Below are 17,390 nucleotides of genomic sequence, written 5' to 3' on the forward strand. Positions count from 1 at the left end.
GACATCACAGTACTCACTGGTGATGACGCCTTGATGAGCCTCCTTTCAGCCCTTCGGCTCCTCACCGACACGAAGGTGTCATCCGATGAGTCACCTCCTGTGATTGAGCAGCCGTCTCTCTGTGTGTTGGGCCAGGTGTCTCGTTCCCTTGAGGAGCTTGTCAAGGTAGAGCTCTGGCCAGACGTGCCAGCAATAAGCTCTGTATCCATGGCCACGAAAGTAGGAGCCAATCTTGAGCCTTCACTGGTGGTTCACCAGGTGCCTTGAGTCATAGAAGAACTTGCGGTCGCACACTTCTGGTCTCACGAGCCTGCGGAACGTTCCATGTCCATCACCTCAAGCCAGGACGCGGAAAGCGCTCCAGAGACTGATGAAAATTTGAAGAAAACTGGCTTGCTGGGAGAGATGCGTTCTAGCACAGGGTAACTTCGTCGTCATCGTCACAAAATTCTTTAAGTATCAGCTATATGAATCCGCCATCTTTCGTTAAACGTTACGCAGCTATGGTAACATCCTGTCAGCGTCACAGCTGCTGGTACAGTGCAAATGAACGTCATCGCTATGTTAATTTTCATCGCAATCCATTAACGCTGTTTGCATGTGCAGGCGATGTGCAGATAATTTCATGCAGTCTAGCATTGTGATATCCTTGTAAACGCGGCTACTAAAAATAAAGCAACAACCGTGCGCTCACTCAACGCCATCTGGCGCTGAGCATTTATAAATGCAAAAGCATTATATGCTCTGCTGCGCGAAAATCTGTAGTCGTCGGCATGACCGAAAGATGGTGAAAATAATGGCGACGGCTCAGTGACTAAAAGCATGTCAAAAATGCTCAGAGGGACGTCAAATTTTTTAGTGAAGTTCCTGTAAATAAGGTAAATCAATGGCTTTGACAAGAAAACTTCGTGAATTTTGATATGGGTGGGAAGCGAACCTGGGCCTCCGAGGTGCGGTATGAGCACGCTTCGCCGACGCCGTGACGGCTCCATGGTAACAGCCGACTAAAAAAAGTGCCTAGTGCGTGAGTCATTGCACACATCGCATAGCAGGCTGACTAAAGGTGTGGCCAGTGCGTGCATTACTTCGCACGTGATGGCAAAGCCAATGGGGAGAAGGTGGCGCCACGTCATGAGCGTATAACGTGAGCGCGTTCATGGCGTTCCGAGGTCTACAAATGGCATATTGTTTTCGGAATCCAACACATAGACCGTCTTAGTAGTCTCTGCCGTATTTCTTTTATATATGCGCTTTCTCCCCTTCTCCCTTGAATGCTAGGCGATAAAAATGCGTATTGCACATTCATGTGTTAAGAATATTATTTATAGTGCCCACTTGCTCAAGAAAACGGGGCGGCTTTCATTAGTTTGTTGACACCTGCATTTATTATTATCCTTTACGAAAAGGCAAACTCTCGTAAAATAAATTGGGTTTAAACATATATTTTAGAAATTTTGTTCGAGGTGCAAAAATCAGGCGTTATAAGGTTTTACTCAAAAACGAACGACCCGAAGTATCTGCTGCAATAGAAAACAGTGCACGGGATCTGCAACTGGCGCTACACCAACAGGCAAGGAACGCTTGCCAATAATACATGCCGCTTTGGTTCAGTGGCCTTGGCAATGTACTCCTGAACACGACGTTGCGGGTTCCATAATGCACCGTGGCGGCCACAATCGTATGCGAGAGCGCTCATGTACTGATATTTTGGTACATATGTTCAAAAAACCAAGGTGGCTCGAATAATGCCCCAGCCCTCCAATGTAAGGGAGGAAACGCGTGCAATAGGGGCGTTGTTTAAGGTGCGAAAATGAAAAAGACCTTTTTGTCACGCATAAGGTGATTGTCAACAGCGTTTTTAACCATATATAAAAATAAATTGATCTGGTGAACTGATGAAACTTAAAGACACAAAGGAATTTAAAAAAAATTTGTGTGCATGGTCTGTGCAGGTGGGGGACGCAGAACTTGCAATCAGAAATCACACGTACAAACACACACGCAAGTGTGTTCGTAGCCTGCCGTCAGTGAACCTTTCGAGAAGCAACACCAACACAACAAAGAAACCAGTCACATATGCTGTGAGAGTTCCTTTCTAGGCAGCTGATAAGCAATACGTAGAAGGTACACGTCAAACTACTGTACCTGTTCTCCGCAACCGGACTGCATGGATGTACAGGCACACATGCAACTCTAGCACGTCACTTATGAGGGATGATGACAACAACCATAAGGCAATTTTTGCGAACACATTCACATACTCTAGCTACCATTAAGTCCGCTGTACGACATCTTGAGCACTTGATCATACTTAAGCCATCCTGTCGGCGACGTTTCACTTCAATAGTTTCAGTGAAGTATGGGAATTTCTACACCGAAATAAGAGAGGTCCCTGCATCAGCCTCCACGGACGTTTCACAATGCACTAATGCATATTATTTCTTCGTAGGGTATTTCGCATAACAGAAGCAAAATCTCGCACCCGCTAATTGACATGGTCATAGAAAAGATGTCGCAGTCGGACGACAGGTTGTTGGCATGACGAGCTGCGGATTACCCTTAATCTGAAGAGGACGACACCTGGTCACTCATGCGGAGGAAGTGCTTTGGCCGATAGCCTATTAATTGTTCGACTTTCTGAAGACAAAGCTTGTAATCACTCGTGCGTAATTCTTTATTTTACAAAGAAGTCTACAATATTTTATTTGGAGGGAGGGGGGGCGAAATAGACAATAAACCTACGAGCCATATTTGAAAGCCCCGTCCAAACAAAAATTTGCCAGAAACAAGCAAACACCTCGACAGTGTACTATAATCTATATAGCGCGCACGGCCACCCATAACTTGAGTTCCGTAACTGCTGGCTATAAGAGCAAGGCTTCCCACCGGCAACGTACATTCACTATCACCGGCAGGAATTACGCAGGTATCTGAATCTATACTTCTGTGGGGAAAAACAATACGCCAATCCTTTTGACGCCGTGAGATACAAGAGCACAAGCTTCATTTCCTGGCTCATGATACGTGCTGTCACGCGCTGCCTAAAGCTCTGAACCCAGATATACCGTGAAAACAACAGTAAAATAAAGAGACAAGAGGGAGGCGTCAAAATCTGGCAGAATTTCTTGTCATGCTCATTGGAGAGTGATTACTGGTTGTTATAAGTGGCGAAAAGGCACACACACATGGTGGGACGAAAGAAGAGAGCCACAGCCAACCAAAGGTAGGGTGTGCAACCAGCCTTGTCGTATCCCTCCCTCCTCCCCTTTGTTCAGTACGCGTGCTTGCTTGTGCCCAACGTCCATACAGTAACACAATGGTTTCCAAGTATAGAAGCTGTAGGCAAAAATGTTCTGCTTACAGAATGACGAGGTGGGGCCAAACATTGCGCCTCCTACAGCAGCCGCATGCAGAGACGTTAACTGAAGCAACAGCGGTGGGCCACGTTGGAAAGGATCTACACTGACGAACACTTGGCGGAAAAAGAGCGTGCTCGACAGGCGTGACTGCCACCTGTGCGCGATGTAAACGTCACTGCGAGTCACTGAAACCACGCAAAGCCACTCCGAGCTATGCAATAGGTTCCGGTGACCCGTGTCGGCTCCAGGCGCTGAATTCGTGGCAACTGCAGCTCGAAGCGACTGAGAATGAGGGAAATCGAGGGGGAGGCTGGGAAATATTATTAATGAAGCGGCACAGAGGTAAACTTTTCTACGCATAGTGACGTACTAACTTTACGTGCACTGCCTACTATGAGGTAACGTTGTTTAGTTTGCCTCTTAGTAGAGATATATGAGAGGGAGGGGCCGAAATAAAAGTTATGAAAGGTGTCGTTGAGGGCATAAGGGTAGGGTAAGAAAAATTGCGCATTTCAGAGATTCCCTTGGCGGAGAATTGATTTACGGCGACACCAGCGTTCTTTCACAGTAGACACCGACCACCCCACCCCCACCCCACCCTCTTTCTATGCATCATTATTCTTCAAATAATCGAGCTTACCCGCTGTACAGCGCAGTGGTCAAGTTGCCAGCGGTTGTAGGCCGTCTGAGGTAGGGTGTGCGGCCAATAAACAATGTGCTAATTTAAAATACGAATATCAAGAAAATATTTAAAGGAACATTTTAACAGTTCATTGTAAACACTGTAAGATTAGCGAATAAAAAAAATTTTATGGATAAATTATGGTGTTACCTTCCTTTGTGGCGCAGCCAACTACGTTTCTGTATCACATAATACTGCATCTTGCGATGTGTTGTACTGTATATTATAGCATTAGTACTTGACGGAGAAATGAGAACGCTGCGTGACAGGCATTACAGAAGGGAAGACTTCTCGCGACTTTCCGTCAGCTGTAGTTTCTTCAGGCACCCATGAATTTCTTCCTGGTGTTAACTTTTCCTCGGGGCATTAATTTGATCGGCACTTGTAAGATGACCGCAGAGAGAAATGTTTCCGTAAAAAACAACGAATATCTGGCGCTCATTTAACTGTCGGCAGAAAACACGCACAAAAAAGATTTTCTTTGGTATCTCACCGAGTTCCTAGATTGTGGCATGTGCACGAAAAATAAGACGCACGTGTTATCTTGCCAGCGTCCCGTCTGATCGTATACGCTCTAAACATGTTACTAAGCACACCGTGCATGCAGCGTGCCATGAGTGATGCTCACGCACATTTGGTTTCGTTCCCTGGCCGAACGCGCGAACCGGCCGTAATTAGAGTTTTTAGTAGTACACGTATTTGTGATTATTTGGTTTAATGTTCCCTCTGGACACTAAATGTTCGAAATATGTACCATTGTGTCGCGTACTCAGCGAGAAAGAACTGTACTTTCTGAATAACGCCGAAGCCGCACATGAATACGGTGAATGGTATACGGCAGCAGTCGGATCTTAATTCTCTAGCGATATCTCAACGCTGAAATGTTTCATTACTAGAGCAGAACTCAACAAAACTTGCGCGTAAACCAAACTGGTGCCTCTGACGGCAGGTGCGACTTTTCACGCTTTTTCTAACTTCGTTGTTCATCTTTCATAAGCTGTCTCCGTTAGCGGGGCCCGGTGTCGGTTCTTTCAATCACCCAAGATGGAAAGTGTGGACGCGAATAGCCAAATAACAAAACGAACTCGCCGTTTCCCGCAGTTTCCTCTAAGCTCCTAAGAAGTGTCTTACGACTACGAGAAGTTGCGTGCGGTCCGTGACACATAAAATTAAGTTAATTAACAAATCTTTGCTAATTGACTCCACGTATTCACGAAAGGTGTGTCCACCACAGCGCATAAACGAATATTGCAAGAGTTGCTGACACTCTGACCATTTAAGCATTCTGCCAGTCTACCTGCAGCTATTTCCGGTGTTCCGCTCTATGGGCGTTTTGTATCAACTCGCTTTGTGGAATCGCGCTCAATAAAATTCATAATGATGCTCTGAAATCTTGATTTCTGCAAATAATTCATCGGGACATTTATCCCTTTCTGTATGCTCCTCAGTAAGTGAAATGCAATCGTCCTGCTGTTTCTACCAAGACTAGATGACGTGAGTGAAACCATGTTTTGCCTGCTACTCATAAATCGCATCCAATTTCTTATCTAAGCCTTGTTCCATCCATTTCAAAGGAATTTCCTTCTTTACCGCTCTCTGAAGCATCGCAACGAACCCCTTACCTGTCCTACATTCATGATGCGGGACTCCCCAACTTATTAAGGGCCTCGCGGCTTAAACAGAACAAGGAAAACTTATGATGTTGGAGGCAATCTTTAAGCAGGTAACAAATGTTGCTTCGACTCATGTTATCTAGGCTTTATATAAACAGTGGGACGTATGCGATTCCCTTATAGGGGAGCACATACACAGGGATAAACGTTTTCCGAATAATCTTCAGATAAAAATTCTGAGTACTCTTAGTTATCCCTGGGTGGATGAATGCGAAACCACTGTAGTAGTCATGGCGCATCTGCCAATTAGCAGAAGCGTCGCGACGTCACTTGACCAAGGCTGCTCGTCACAAGACGCGCACAACCCAAGGACGTGGGTTCCAGTTCCTTAACCAAGTTTGCCATAATTATATTTCGCATTAACTAACACCAAAGGTCGTAGTTCCCACTCCCTCCAAAGGTCAAGGGTTCGTAGCCTTAATTAACACCAAAGGTTGTAGGTTCGACTCCCACCAAAGTTGGAGAGTTCGTGGCCTTTCTGGAACATCGTGCGCCGACGCCGGCAACGCTGGATTGTCTGCCTCATGAGCCATTTAATGGCTTCCCATTAATAATGATTTCTGACTATCAGCCTCGGCCGTTATTTAACAACAGTCGTTCCTTCTCGGTTCTTTATCGACCAACCAAGCCATGGGTTTGCAAGTGTGTCTATATGTATGCAAATACAACAAATATGTTTTAGTACGTACTTATTCTAATATGCTTGTCCCTTTGTTTTGTAATACTTGTACATACCTGCACCGTTATCTTGTGAATTATTGTTTTTAGGCATGAAATGCTTTTAGCTTCCATTGTCGACGACCTTCGAGTGACCTTGAGCCAAAAGCCAAAGCCGTCATCCGTGTAAGTTGCTTGTTTAGGAAAAGTTTATTTCAGCAAGAGACCATATGAACACTGAGTCACGATAACGGCACAATCCTACCAGGACGATAACATATGCAGAAAACGAAGCATTGTGAGAACAAAGCAATCATCCTGGCAACCACTTAAAACTTCAAAAAAAAAAAAGTAATAGACGCGATCTCTGGCCCCCAACCTTTGTACAGGACCGCATTACGTGCGCTAGTAACTGCCCAAATAAGTTACAAAAGATATTGCTTCCGAGTTTTTCCTAATGTTTGTTTTCCAATGGCGACGTTCAAACGGCAGATACAGGGCGCCATACACTTCACTGTCATCCTTTGGCGCTGAGCGTTGAATGCCAGCGGTCGGCGAGTTCCACGGCGCGGGTTTTGCGTCACCTCGAGAGATGGCTCCACGCTGCGTGGCGCCTTCTTCAGGCTCTTCTACCTACCGCGGTAGCTTAGCGTTTGTAGCATAGTGTTGCGCACGAGGTCGCGCGATGTAAACCCTGCCGCGGCGGTCGCATTTCGGTGGAGGCAAAATGCAAAAGCGCCCGTGTCCCGTGCCCTGAGGGCACGTTAATTACCCCCGGTGGTCAAAATTAATCTGGAGTCCACACTACGGCATGGCTCATAATCAAATCGTAGTTTTGCCACGTAAAACCACAGAATCCAATTCATTATTTTTCTAGTGGTGCAGTGTGTTCTTTCTCCCCGGCGTCTTTCGCTGCCTGAGGTGCGGCATTCAGCCGGTTCTGTTCTAGCTGGGAGCGTCCATGTGCACCAGTGCACAGTACGGCGCGGTGCGGTGTAGTATGGTCGGGTGTGCCGTTTCTAACATGCAGTACACCCATTTTAAGGTTGTGCCTAGTATCATCTCCAACCAATTAGACTTTCTGGTTGCCATTTCATGCTTACATTTATTCTCGATTACGGGAGAGCCGGACATGTTTTCTGACATCATACTAATAGCAGTGTTCGTATTTATTTGTTTGACAGACTATGTAATGCTTTCAACCTAAGGGCCTTCAGGGAAACCTTGTAAAGATAAGTTAAATAATTTCGGACACAAACGCTGAAGCATTCCTGAAAGTGGATTAGTCGGCTACTTGGCAGTTTTTCTCGAATCCGTACTGTTGTCTTCCTGTCTCTCAACGTTTAACGAATTATTTTTTCCTCCTCTTGCTTGTCGGCAATTCTCAACTTCCTTGTAGCTTCTGGTCACCTTTTAGTTTAGTTAACCTTTTCTTTAGGTTCCCTTTTTAGTTTAGGATACCATTTAGTTTTAGTTTATGGTTCACAACTTAGTGTGGGCAGTAGACACTGTTCATGTACTTTTATTTTCTATAGTACAATTTTATTTTCTAAAGCTCAAAAATCTATGCGCTGCCCGTAGAAGAGCGGAACGAAGGCTGATGAGGACGAAGGGCAACCCACCATTGGAGACAATACGTAACAGAATTAACGCATTAATGCGCCGTTAGTTGTGCTCCAAATGCGATCACGCATGCTGCTCCTTCGACCACATGCTCTGGCTGTGCCCGTACAATGCGAGCTCCGGACTTCAATACAAGCCCCAGTGGGACGCCTTGTTGAGGAGCTTGGAATTCACGCACCAGCTACAGGCCGTCCAGAGTGCCCGCGACGTCGCAGAGAGTTACCACCTGTCAGTCCCGTCGTGGGCGGACTCACAAACTTTATTGTCGAAGAATCAAGATCCTCAGGACACTCCGATAAAGTTCTTGTCAATAGTAAATTCGCCGTTACACAAGGAAACTGAGAACAGATCAACGGGCAGCATTTTGTGCATGCCTCTCAGCCTTCACGCCAGCACCTAGGATGCGGTGGGCCGTTAATATGATCTTGGATTGTAGCGCGAAGTGACACGGACAGAGACTAGAAGCAGGCCGCTAATAACCTTGCTGGAAAGATTCGACCAATCAAATCATTTTAAGCCCTAGCAGTGAAGTTAGGCAAGTCGCTCGCTTGTCTTGCGAATGTCTTTGCTCAAGTATACTTTTTCGACAGGTATGCCGGCACCCCCAACCCACACCCGCCGGTATCGTCGTCTCTGATGGATGCTCCTTTCACACGACAGAACTAGAACTGGCTATGAGCAGCCTCCGGCGTCGCTATCGGGTGGGACCTGACCTTATCATCAATAAGATGCTGACTATAACCTACCGGTTGATAGACGAGATCTGCTCAGATATCTTTAACGAAGTATGTGCCAGTGAAGATATCCCACATTTATGGAAGGCAGCATGGGTGGTAGCGGTTCTGAAGCCTGGAAAAAATCCGGCTGCTCTGGACTCGTACAGACCGGTATAGCTCACCTGTGCAGCGAAGCCAATGGAGAAGATAGCACGCGCAAGACTAAGTTAGTACGCCGAGCAGGGTCGGCAACTACCGTCGTGCATGGCTGGGTTTCTGTAGGGTCTAAGTGCTCAAGACAATGTGCTGGACCTGCTAAGTCACACAGAACATTACCATGTAGACGGCCTGTTGACACTTGCTATATTTATAGATGTCTCCAAGGCTTGCGAATACTTGTTTCAAACAGCCATCATCAGCCAGTTACAAGCAATAGGCGTGACGGGTCATCTCTTGCACTCCATACAAACATTTTTCAATAATCGCGGCATCAGAGTCCGTCTTGGCGATACTTTGAGCGATGAAATTGGTATATTTCGTGGCATACCACAGGCGAGTGTTTTATCTCTCTCATTATTTAACATCGCCATGGCGACTCTCCCAAGATTACTGAACTATCGAACACCCTTGAAGATGTCTATAGACGCCGATGATATCTGCATATGGGTCTCCGGCTACCAGCATCGTCGCCTCGCACGAAAAGCCCAGGGAGCAGTAGATGACATTCAACCACATGACAACGCTTGGCTTATCACTTTCAGCAGAAAAACCGTCATTCATGATATTTCCTGGAATTAAAAGAAAATCTACACACTTGAAGCTAAATTTGAATGGGTACCGGATTCAAGAAATCACCAACGTCCGATTTCTTGGCATTACCTTACACCACAAGCATTTCTGGCGCTACGCTGTTCAACACGTTGTGGCAGCATCATCACAGAGGCTTCATGTGCTCAAGCAAGTCACTGGAATACGTTGAGGCAACCACCCGAAGCCGATGTTACGGCTACATACAGCATTGATTACCAGTCCAATCCTACACCAGCTACCTCGGATGTCACCCTCAGGTAGCCAATACGAGCGCTTACAAACCATACACAGAAAAGGTCTGCGGTTGTTCTCGGGAGTTCCTCAGCTGGCATCGAACAAAAAGTACTCTACAAAGCTGAGCCACGACCTCTGCGACTTCAGGCTTCCCGGACTCTCACGACCCAACTACTACGTTTGAGTGAGCCTTCAGCCAGCAAAGCCCTATTAAGACGTGTATAACAGGCCTCGGTCACATTTTTATGCAGCACTCAACACGCTTCGAGTCTTAAAATTACGCTGCTCGAGACAGAGGGAAAAGGTAGACCCACCCTAGATATTCTAGGATATAACATACAGCCAAAGGGTACCAAGACTGCAGTCAAAGAGCTACATTCCAGCTGCAGAAGTCAAGTCACTAGTTCTCGAACATTTGAACACAACTTTCTCGAATCACCTCCAAGTATATACAGATGGCTCTGTCAAAGTAGACGAAGATCGCGCAGCTGCATTCTGTATTCCCTCTCTGAGATAAGCGGGGTCTGGGCGTCTGAACGGTATAGCTTCGTCGACAATTGAGAAAGGTGTAGCAATAGCTGCTGCTCTGCGCAATCTAAAGACATTGCCCCCACAGGATGTGGTCCTCCTTACAGACTCAAAGGTGGCGTATGAACAACTCTACAGTGGCCTACCGTCCATCAAGTTCCCACGCAAACCACTAGCCCTCGTGAAACAACTTGGCAACAAAGGCTTTACAGTAAAGTTTCAGTAGATTCCCTCCCACATTGGCATTGCTGGCAACGAAAAAGCTGATGCTCTTGCATACGCAGCGCTCGATCATCCTCCCAAACTCATGGATCAAAAGAGCAATAAGGAAGTCTGACATTCGAAATAACTTTGGTTCCCTGTGGGTTCTACCACATATGCCATGAGTAACCAAGAGATTTCGTCGAGAGGAAGCTTCACTTCTATATCGAGTAAGGACAGGATATGCTGGTACACAAGCATGGTTACTTAAGACGGGGCGAATCAATTCTCCGAACTGTACGACATGCGACGAGACAGGAGGCATTGAACACTTTCTGTGGTCGTGCCTAAATTTCCTAGATGAAAGGGATGCTCTCCTGAAAAATCTGCAACACAAGGACCTTCTACATACGTGCCTGCAACACCTTGTGTTCTCCGAAGGACCAGTTATATCCCGAAAAGGAAGTTCATCTCCTTATCGCATTTTTAAGAGAGATTGGTCTGATTGATATGTGGTGAAACAGCACAGTGATTTTATAAGAGAGTCTTCGGAGCGGCGGGCCAAACCTGCCTGTTGCTACAACCCGCCACCACCGTCACCACCATACTGCATATGTCGTAATACAAAGTGTATGACGCGACATGGTATCGGTGCATACTTGCGCTTCTTTTTTTCTAGTGCTCAATTGTGTTCACGCCACCCCGTTCATGTTTCACAGTATCGATGAGATGACGGAATGATCAACACGTCGAGACAAGTCGCCAAAGCACGGCATTGCCGTTTCCTTGCTGACACTTTATTTGATGAAACCGACGTAAAATGCTTTTTATGAAGTACTCGAAATATGGAGCGATAATAAAATTGATATAGGAGGGTGAATCAGAAAGTGTTTACTCTTACTTTTTTAGCCAAAGTACGGCTGTAAATGCGCAGTCAACATATATATTCCCAGCGGTGGGCCTTTCTTGGACTCGCTCCTCCTCCGTGGCCCGGCGCTGCTGTCAGTTGTTGAAGATGGCGGTTGTTCTTTACACGTCCACGGCGAACGAGCAACGAAGTGTGATTCATTTTATATGGAGCAAGGGATGAACGCCCATCCAAGTCTACAGGGAAATGCTGCCCACGTATGACAAAAAATGTCTCACTTTGAAAAGTGATTGCTGGTAGTATTGTGAGTTCGCAAAAGGGCCGTGAAGACTTGCATGACAATGAACGTATGGGGAGGCCACATGCCTCGCTAACTGACGACGACATGGCACAGGGTACCTCAAATTTAGTGCTACGATGGGACAACTACGTATACCGGTTTGGAGACTTCGTAGAAAAATAGTGTAAGGTACGTATAATACTACCTATATTTCTAACTACCTGTATATACCATACTTTGGCTAATAAATACATAGGGGCAAATACTTTCTGCTTCACACTCGTACTTGCGGCGAGCGGAGTGTGCGACAATCACACATCGCGCTCTCAACACGTGCAGTCACTACGTCTCAGAGACGATGGCGGATGGCTAAATGCTTTTGTACACCACCGAAAAATGCAGACCAGCATTTACCACTGCGCTACATTCATTGAATAAACAGTCTTTATAATGACATTAGTGGCGTTCGCGCGCATATAAATAAAGACGTAGCGCTTAGCAGACAGGGCGCAGCGCAACGCAAACTATCCGCAGTTCAGCCAGCGCCCTCCAGGCGGCGAGTCTGCTCAATCTGGCGGCCAATTCTTAGAAAATAAACGGGCAAACTAACTGTTCCGAGCGGACATCACCTTCCCCTAGCTTGTCGCTCAGTCCACACGATATGCAGATATTTCTTTTCGTCCGCTCTAATTTTTGAAACGAATCAGTGCACGCAGACGCAACATACATAATTTAACATGGCAGTTTTCAACATTTAACAGTTGTTGCGACGATATATCAGTGTTCACTCGTCCGGTGCAGATCGGATTTCGTCCCTACAGATGCACTTGCTCAAAGCGTATACCAGGGGCTAGTTGGCCACGAAGGGCAAGGCAGCCCCGATTTTGCAGAATCCACAATCTTCAATTGACACCATACCAACTAAAATCTTAGTACTATCCGCTAAGAGGCAACTTTTTCTTTTATCTCTCTGTATGATATTCTCATGGGGTGTGGCCAAAAGTCTGCCGAACCAACTTTCTCAGATTTAATTAATTACAGGAGAAAGCCTTCTCTCACGACGCATTTACGGTATACTCTCTACAGGCCAGAGGCGCCCAAACCTCTTTGCAAGGCCGATAGGCCCTAAGGTTAGCCGACTATACTCACCTTGCGTGTATGAGACTCCCAAAACGGGCTCGGCCCTAGCCTCGTCCTCGCTGTCGAAGGGCACGTCTCATCTGCTGGCGTGTCGTTCGGGCGAATGCGTTACCGTCGTCGCCAGCGGGGTGAACAACGCGCACACAAAGCGGGCTTCCCCATCGCGTCGCAATGAGAGCGCGCTGGGAGCCATCGCGCGCATTGACCCAGATGCGCTGCGCGAGGATCCACCGGCCGCAGTGCTCGTGCCGGCGTGCATCGACGCGTTTAATTAATCGCCGACCGAAGCGGCTACCGGCCGCGCGTATGTCAGTTGAACGCATGAGTGGGCCGATGACTTCCGAGTCGGCGCCGCCCAAGAGCGTTGCGGGCTGACTGCCGAAACGGGAAGGGTATTTGCGGCTCGGCGCAGGGGTGGCGACGACCTCTCTCGGCCTGGTGACGGTGACGCGTCGAAAATTGCACGCCGCTGCTGCTGACAGGTGGAACCATTTTATTGCTTTTATTTTTATTTTATTTTTACGCGTCATGTGTCCGTTTTTCAAGTGTGCCCTTTGACCTTTGGCACGTTTCATTACCGTCGAGACTGCCGGATCGCGGTATCAAGGGCGGACGCAGGGTCGCGTTGACACAACAAAAGCATTTGTGAAGCGCACTTGAACAAAACTTTGAAGCGCCCTTCCGGGGACAGGATGGGCGCATAACTTGTAAGGTTTCAGCGACCGCTGTTCCTTTTTACTTGCGCGTTGGTGACGCAGTACAAGTCAGCAGCTAATATTGTCGGAATGCTCATAACGAACACCCCGTAATACCGGCAAGCGCCTGCAAAGGAATGTAAAGGTTAAACTGCGAAAAACGGTTTTGATTATAATTTGTACAAGCATATAGGTATGCGTGAACCAATTATGGCGATGGCCGACGATTCAGTGAAAAGTGCTTGTCGTTATCCGTCGCTTACTGAAGTTAAGGCGTGTAATTGTCCCACTTCGAACTCAACCCTCTTGTAGTGACATGGCATCCAGCAAGTTGGTCGCATGCGCGGCGTGCGATTCGACGCCACATGCCGCGGGTCCTGTTGAGAACCTGTTGAGTGCGGCTGCTGATGCGAACGGTCGTACGACGGATCGCACACAAAATGTGTTTGAACTGAACTCTTTAACCCTTAACACGGGGAAAATAGGTGTTTTTGTAACACAGACTTTCTATTTTTTCTTAAGGAACTACTGCAGTTAATATTTTATGTAATACTTGAACAAAGTCGGCGGTATCATGGCGAGACGAATTATAGGCGAAAGTAACGAACGGCAGCGCAACTTCTTAGTCGCGGTGGTCATCGGAGACATACATGGACAGCATGTGAGTAACGGTGCGGTTAAGGAGCTCGGTTACACCATTCGTTTGTCGATGGTAAGCAGCAGCAAGTTTGTGTTTAGTCGCGCACGAGTGTAGAATGTCATTGACAACTTTAGAAAGAAAGTAGCGGCCTCGGTCGGTGAGGAGCTGTCGAGGGGCGCCGTGGTGAAGGATGACGTTTTCTAGGAGGAAGTCGGCGACATCGGTTGCACAGCTTGTCGGAAGAGCCCGTGTCATTGCATATCGGGTGGCGTAGTCTGTTGCTACAGCAATCCACTTGTTTCCCGAAGAGGACGTAGGAAAAGGGCCTAAAAGATCAACACCTACACGGAAGAATGGTTCTGATGGTACGTCAAGTGGTTGAAGGAGACCAACAGGGAGTGTGGTCGGCTCTTCGCGTCGTTGACAAAGATCACACGCAGCAACATAACGGCAGACGTCACGGTATAGACCAGGCCAAAAGAAGCGCCGACGAACACGGTCATAAGTCCGTGACACGCCAAGGTGACCTGCAGTCGGTACATCATGAAGGTGACAAGGAGACCCGCAGTACACTGTTGCTTTACGGCATTACGAAAATGGGCTGCGGTCAAGTCATTGTAGACTCGTATTGCCAAATGCGTTCATCCCAACTTTACACAGAACTTTGTACCCCAATGCTAAAACTAAGAGCGCGAAGAACAGGCAGAGATATAGCATAACACGACAGGACACGCACTAGGCTCCATCTGTCTGCGTTTATAGCGCTCTTGTACGAAAAATCCCAAGCATCTACTCTCCATTTTAGTTCGTGAAATTCTGACAGCTCATGTGATGCCATGTGTGAAATTTTGGCTGCCCATGTGATGTCATTAGAGCTCCGTTATGTTCGCAGCACTACGCCATAATTATCGTAAAGCCAGCGATAAAAATAAATAGTATGAAGTCACGGACAGCGCACTAGCCCTGAATAGGATTTGAAACATGTGCTGCCTCATTTGAAGGATGCGCACACACAGCCCTAAGCATAACATTACTTACGTGACTTAAGTCGTTGCCTGGGACACGTACAGTACCTCCGCCTTCGACGTCCGTCAAGTCAAAGCGATGTGATAACGCTGCTGAAAAGGGCGGACACGGCGACATTGCTACACAGCGCCGGTTCGCAAACTACGTTGCCGAGGCGCTACGCTGCTTGGAATATTTCGATCGCCAGCACCACCGAGTTCTTCAGAAATACGGGTCTCATACCACCAGAGTTCACAGAGACCAAAAGCTGCCATGCCGCACCACCATTACTGCACGGCTTTACGAAAAGAAACACCCAACCTGCTGTTGATGCATCACACAAGCAGATACAACTAGTGTTGCACAACGCGTGGTCGGCGTGGGCCAAACATCCAACGCGCCATGGCTTCACTTGACGCCACCATCCCGCCTTCTCAAAAGCCCGCAAACAATTCGGTCCCTAGGCACCTAGGAGTTGCGCTCGGCAAGGTCACTGCGTCGCGGCGTCTCCACGACTGCCTTGACTAGCGTTAATTTCAGTAATGCGCGTCGCGCGCAGTATTTTCATGCTTTATGCAATCTTGTTTACCATTACATGCATCACAGTAAACTTAGCTTTTCGTTGACTTTTTTAAAAGCAGCGCAAGTCATGGGACCCGGTATGGCGAGCCGTGCCACGCTCCGCTGTACTCACTAGCAATTCTAACATCGCCGCCCGGCTGGGCCGCTGTATTTGAAAGCCATCTGCGGCTGGTACAGAGCCCGCGCTGCGCGGTGTTTTCGCGGAGTACTTCGCGTTGATGTGAGTGCCTGCACGAAGGTCAATCCGCTCGCTGCGGCTGCCGCGTTTTCTTACTGCAGTGCTTTGACAGCGAGTTTCCGCGGTCATCGAGTGAGATGGGATCATGTTGCCTTCTGCGTGCGCGACCCCATGCTTATTAATTTAGTAAGTATGCGTATGTTTACAAGTTTATAGGTCCGATAAAGCGGCTATCCTACCACTAATTTGCTATCGCAATCGATGCGTTCAATCCAAACTGCAACTTTTTTCTTGAGAACTAGGTCTACGAGTTTATACGCTTTTTTTTTTCGAGTGTGTGATTTTTTTATGTTGCCTGCAAACGATTATACAAAATAAGAAACACAACTGCAGTTGAAGTATAGGGCTCCAGAAAGCCATGCGCTTTATTGGAACCTACAAAGTTGTCCGTGTTCACACGGATGGTTCCGCGACACCCTTGACGTCGGTCGGTTTGCAGAAGTCCTCGAGCGTTCCCTCGGCGTCGCGACGGCGGTACTCTTCAATCCAGCGCACGTAGCGGGACACTCGCGTCGCCCGCATGGGCGTTCTGGTGTTGCCGCACACGCGTGGGCCTCCGGAAATGACGCCTTCCAAGAACCAGGTGCCGTTACCGTCTCGGCGCACCAGGGGCCCTCCGCTATCGCCCTGCGGTGTTTCATACGTGACAACAGAGGAACGATCTAGATTCAGGTATCCGGAAAATGTCGCAGTTACTTCAACTCGGCGAACATCGCAAGCAAACGGTACATGCGACAGGTTGCTACCTCGCTCCGGTTCGAATCACGACGGTGCAGAGCCGGCTCGAAGTTTGAAACAATGAAAGTCTGTTGAGCCGTGTGCTGGGCTCGCGCCCGAGGAATTGGAGGCTGCCAGTTGACACTCAACAATGCCACCTATTTAGTAAACAACCAAGGTGGACGCACAAGACGGTTGCAATATTGCTGTGCTTAATTAGATTGATAGTTCTACTACTCCAGTTACAAACCCAGAAAACACCTGGTTCCGTAAGTCGAGATAAGCCAGTGTCAAAGTGGGACTTATCCTGCCTAATGCATAGTGAAGGGAAAACTAACAACGGTTCAAGGTCAGCCTTTCGTGCCGCCATCGTCAGAGGCGCTGGCTGCATCGAAGTTCACTGCGAGTTCGCACCGAGAGCGCCGACGGTGCCGAGCAGCGTCTCTGTGTTGGTCTTTTGGTGCAACTGTATATGCGGTAGTTGCTGCTGCGATAAAGTTAAATGTCGGCAAGCGAATGTCTTCGTCTTTTCCTGAAGCAAGCAAATCCGAGCTATCGCTCGATAAACTTGCTTTAACCGCGTTCAACCACGACAATTTTTTAAATATATTTTAGAGCTGCGTTCGAACGAATAAGTAGCTCTGTTTGACAAATTTCGGTGTTGTCTTTGCCGTCGTTGTAGCAATTGTAATAGGCGCTTGGCTTAATATAGTTTTAAATGTAGTGAAAACATCCTGCGCCG

At 47.5% G+C, this 17,390-nt stretch overlaps 1 protein-coding gene across 1 annotated transcript in view; it reads right to left on the reverse strand.

The window, feature by feature from the left end:
* Positions 1-16,264: 16,264 nt before the first annotated feature.
* Positions 16,265-17,390, reverse strand: part of LOC140216788 (chymotrypsinogen A-like) — a 30,856-nt gene continuing 29,730 nt past the window's right edge. The window contains exon 5 of the mRNA XM_072287338.1: positions 16,265-16,558. Coding sequence (XP_072143439.1) covers positions 16,325-16,558 — 234 coding nt within the window. The 3' untranslated portion in view covers positions 16,265-16,324. The remainder of the gene's footprint in view (positions 16,559-17,390) is intronic.

Source organism: Dermacentor andersoni, chromosome 3, assembly GCF_023375885.2.
Source record: "Dermacentor andersoni chromosome 3, qqDerAnde1_hic_scaffold, whole genome shotgun sequence".
Taxonomy (NCBI): Eukaryota; Metazoa; Arthropoda; class Arachnida; order Ixodida; family Ixodidae; genus Dermacentor; species Dermacentor andersoni.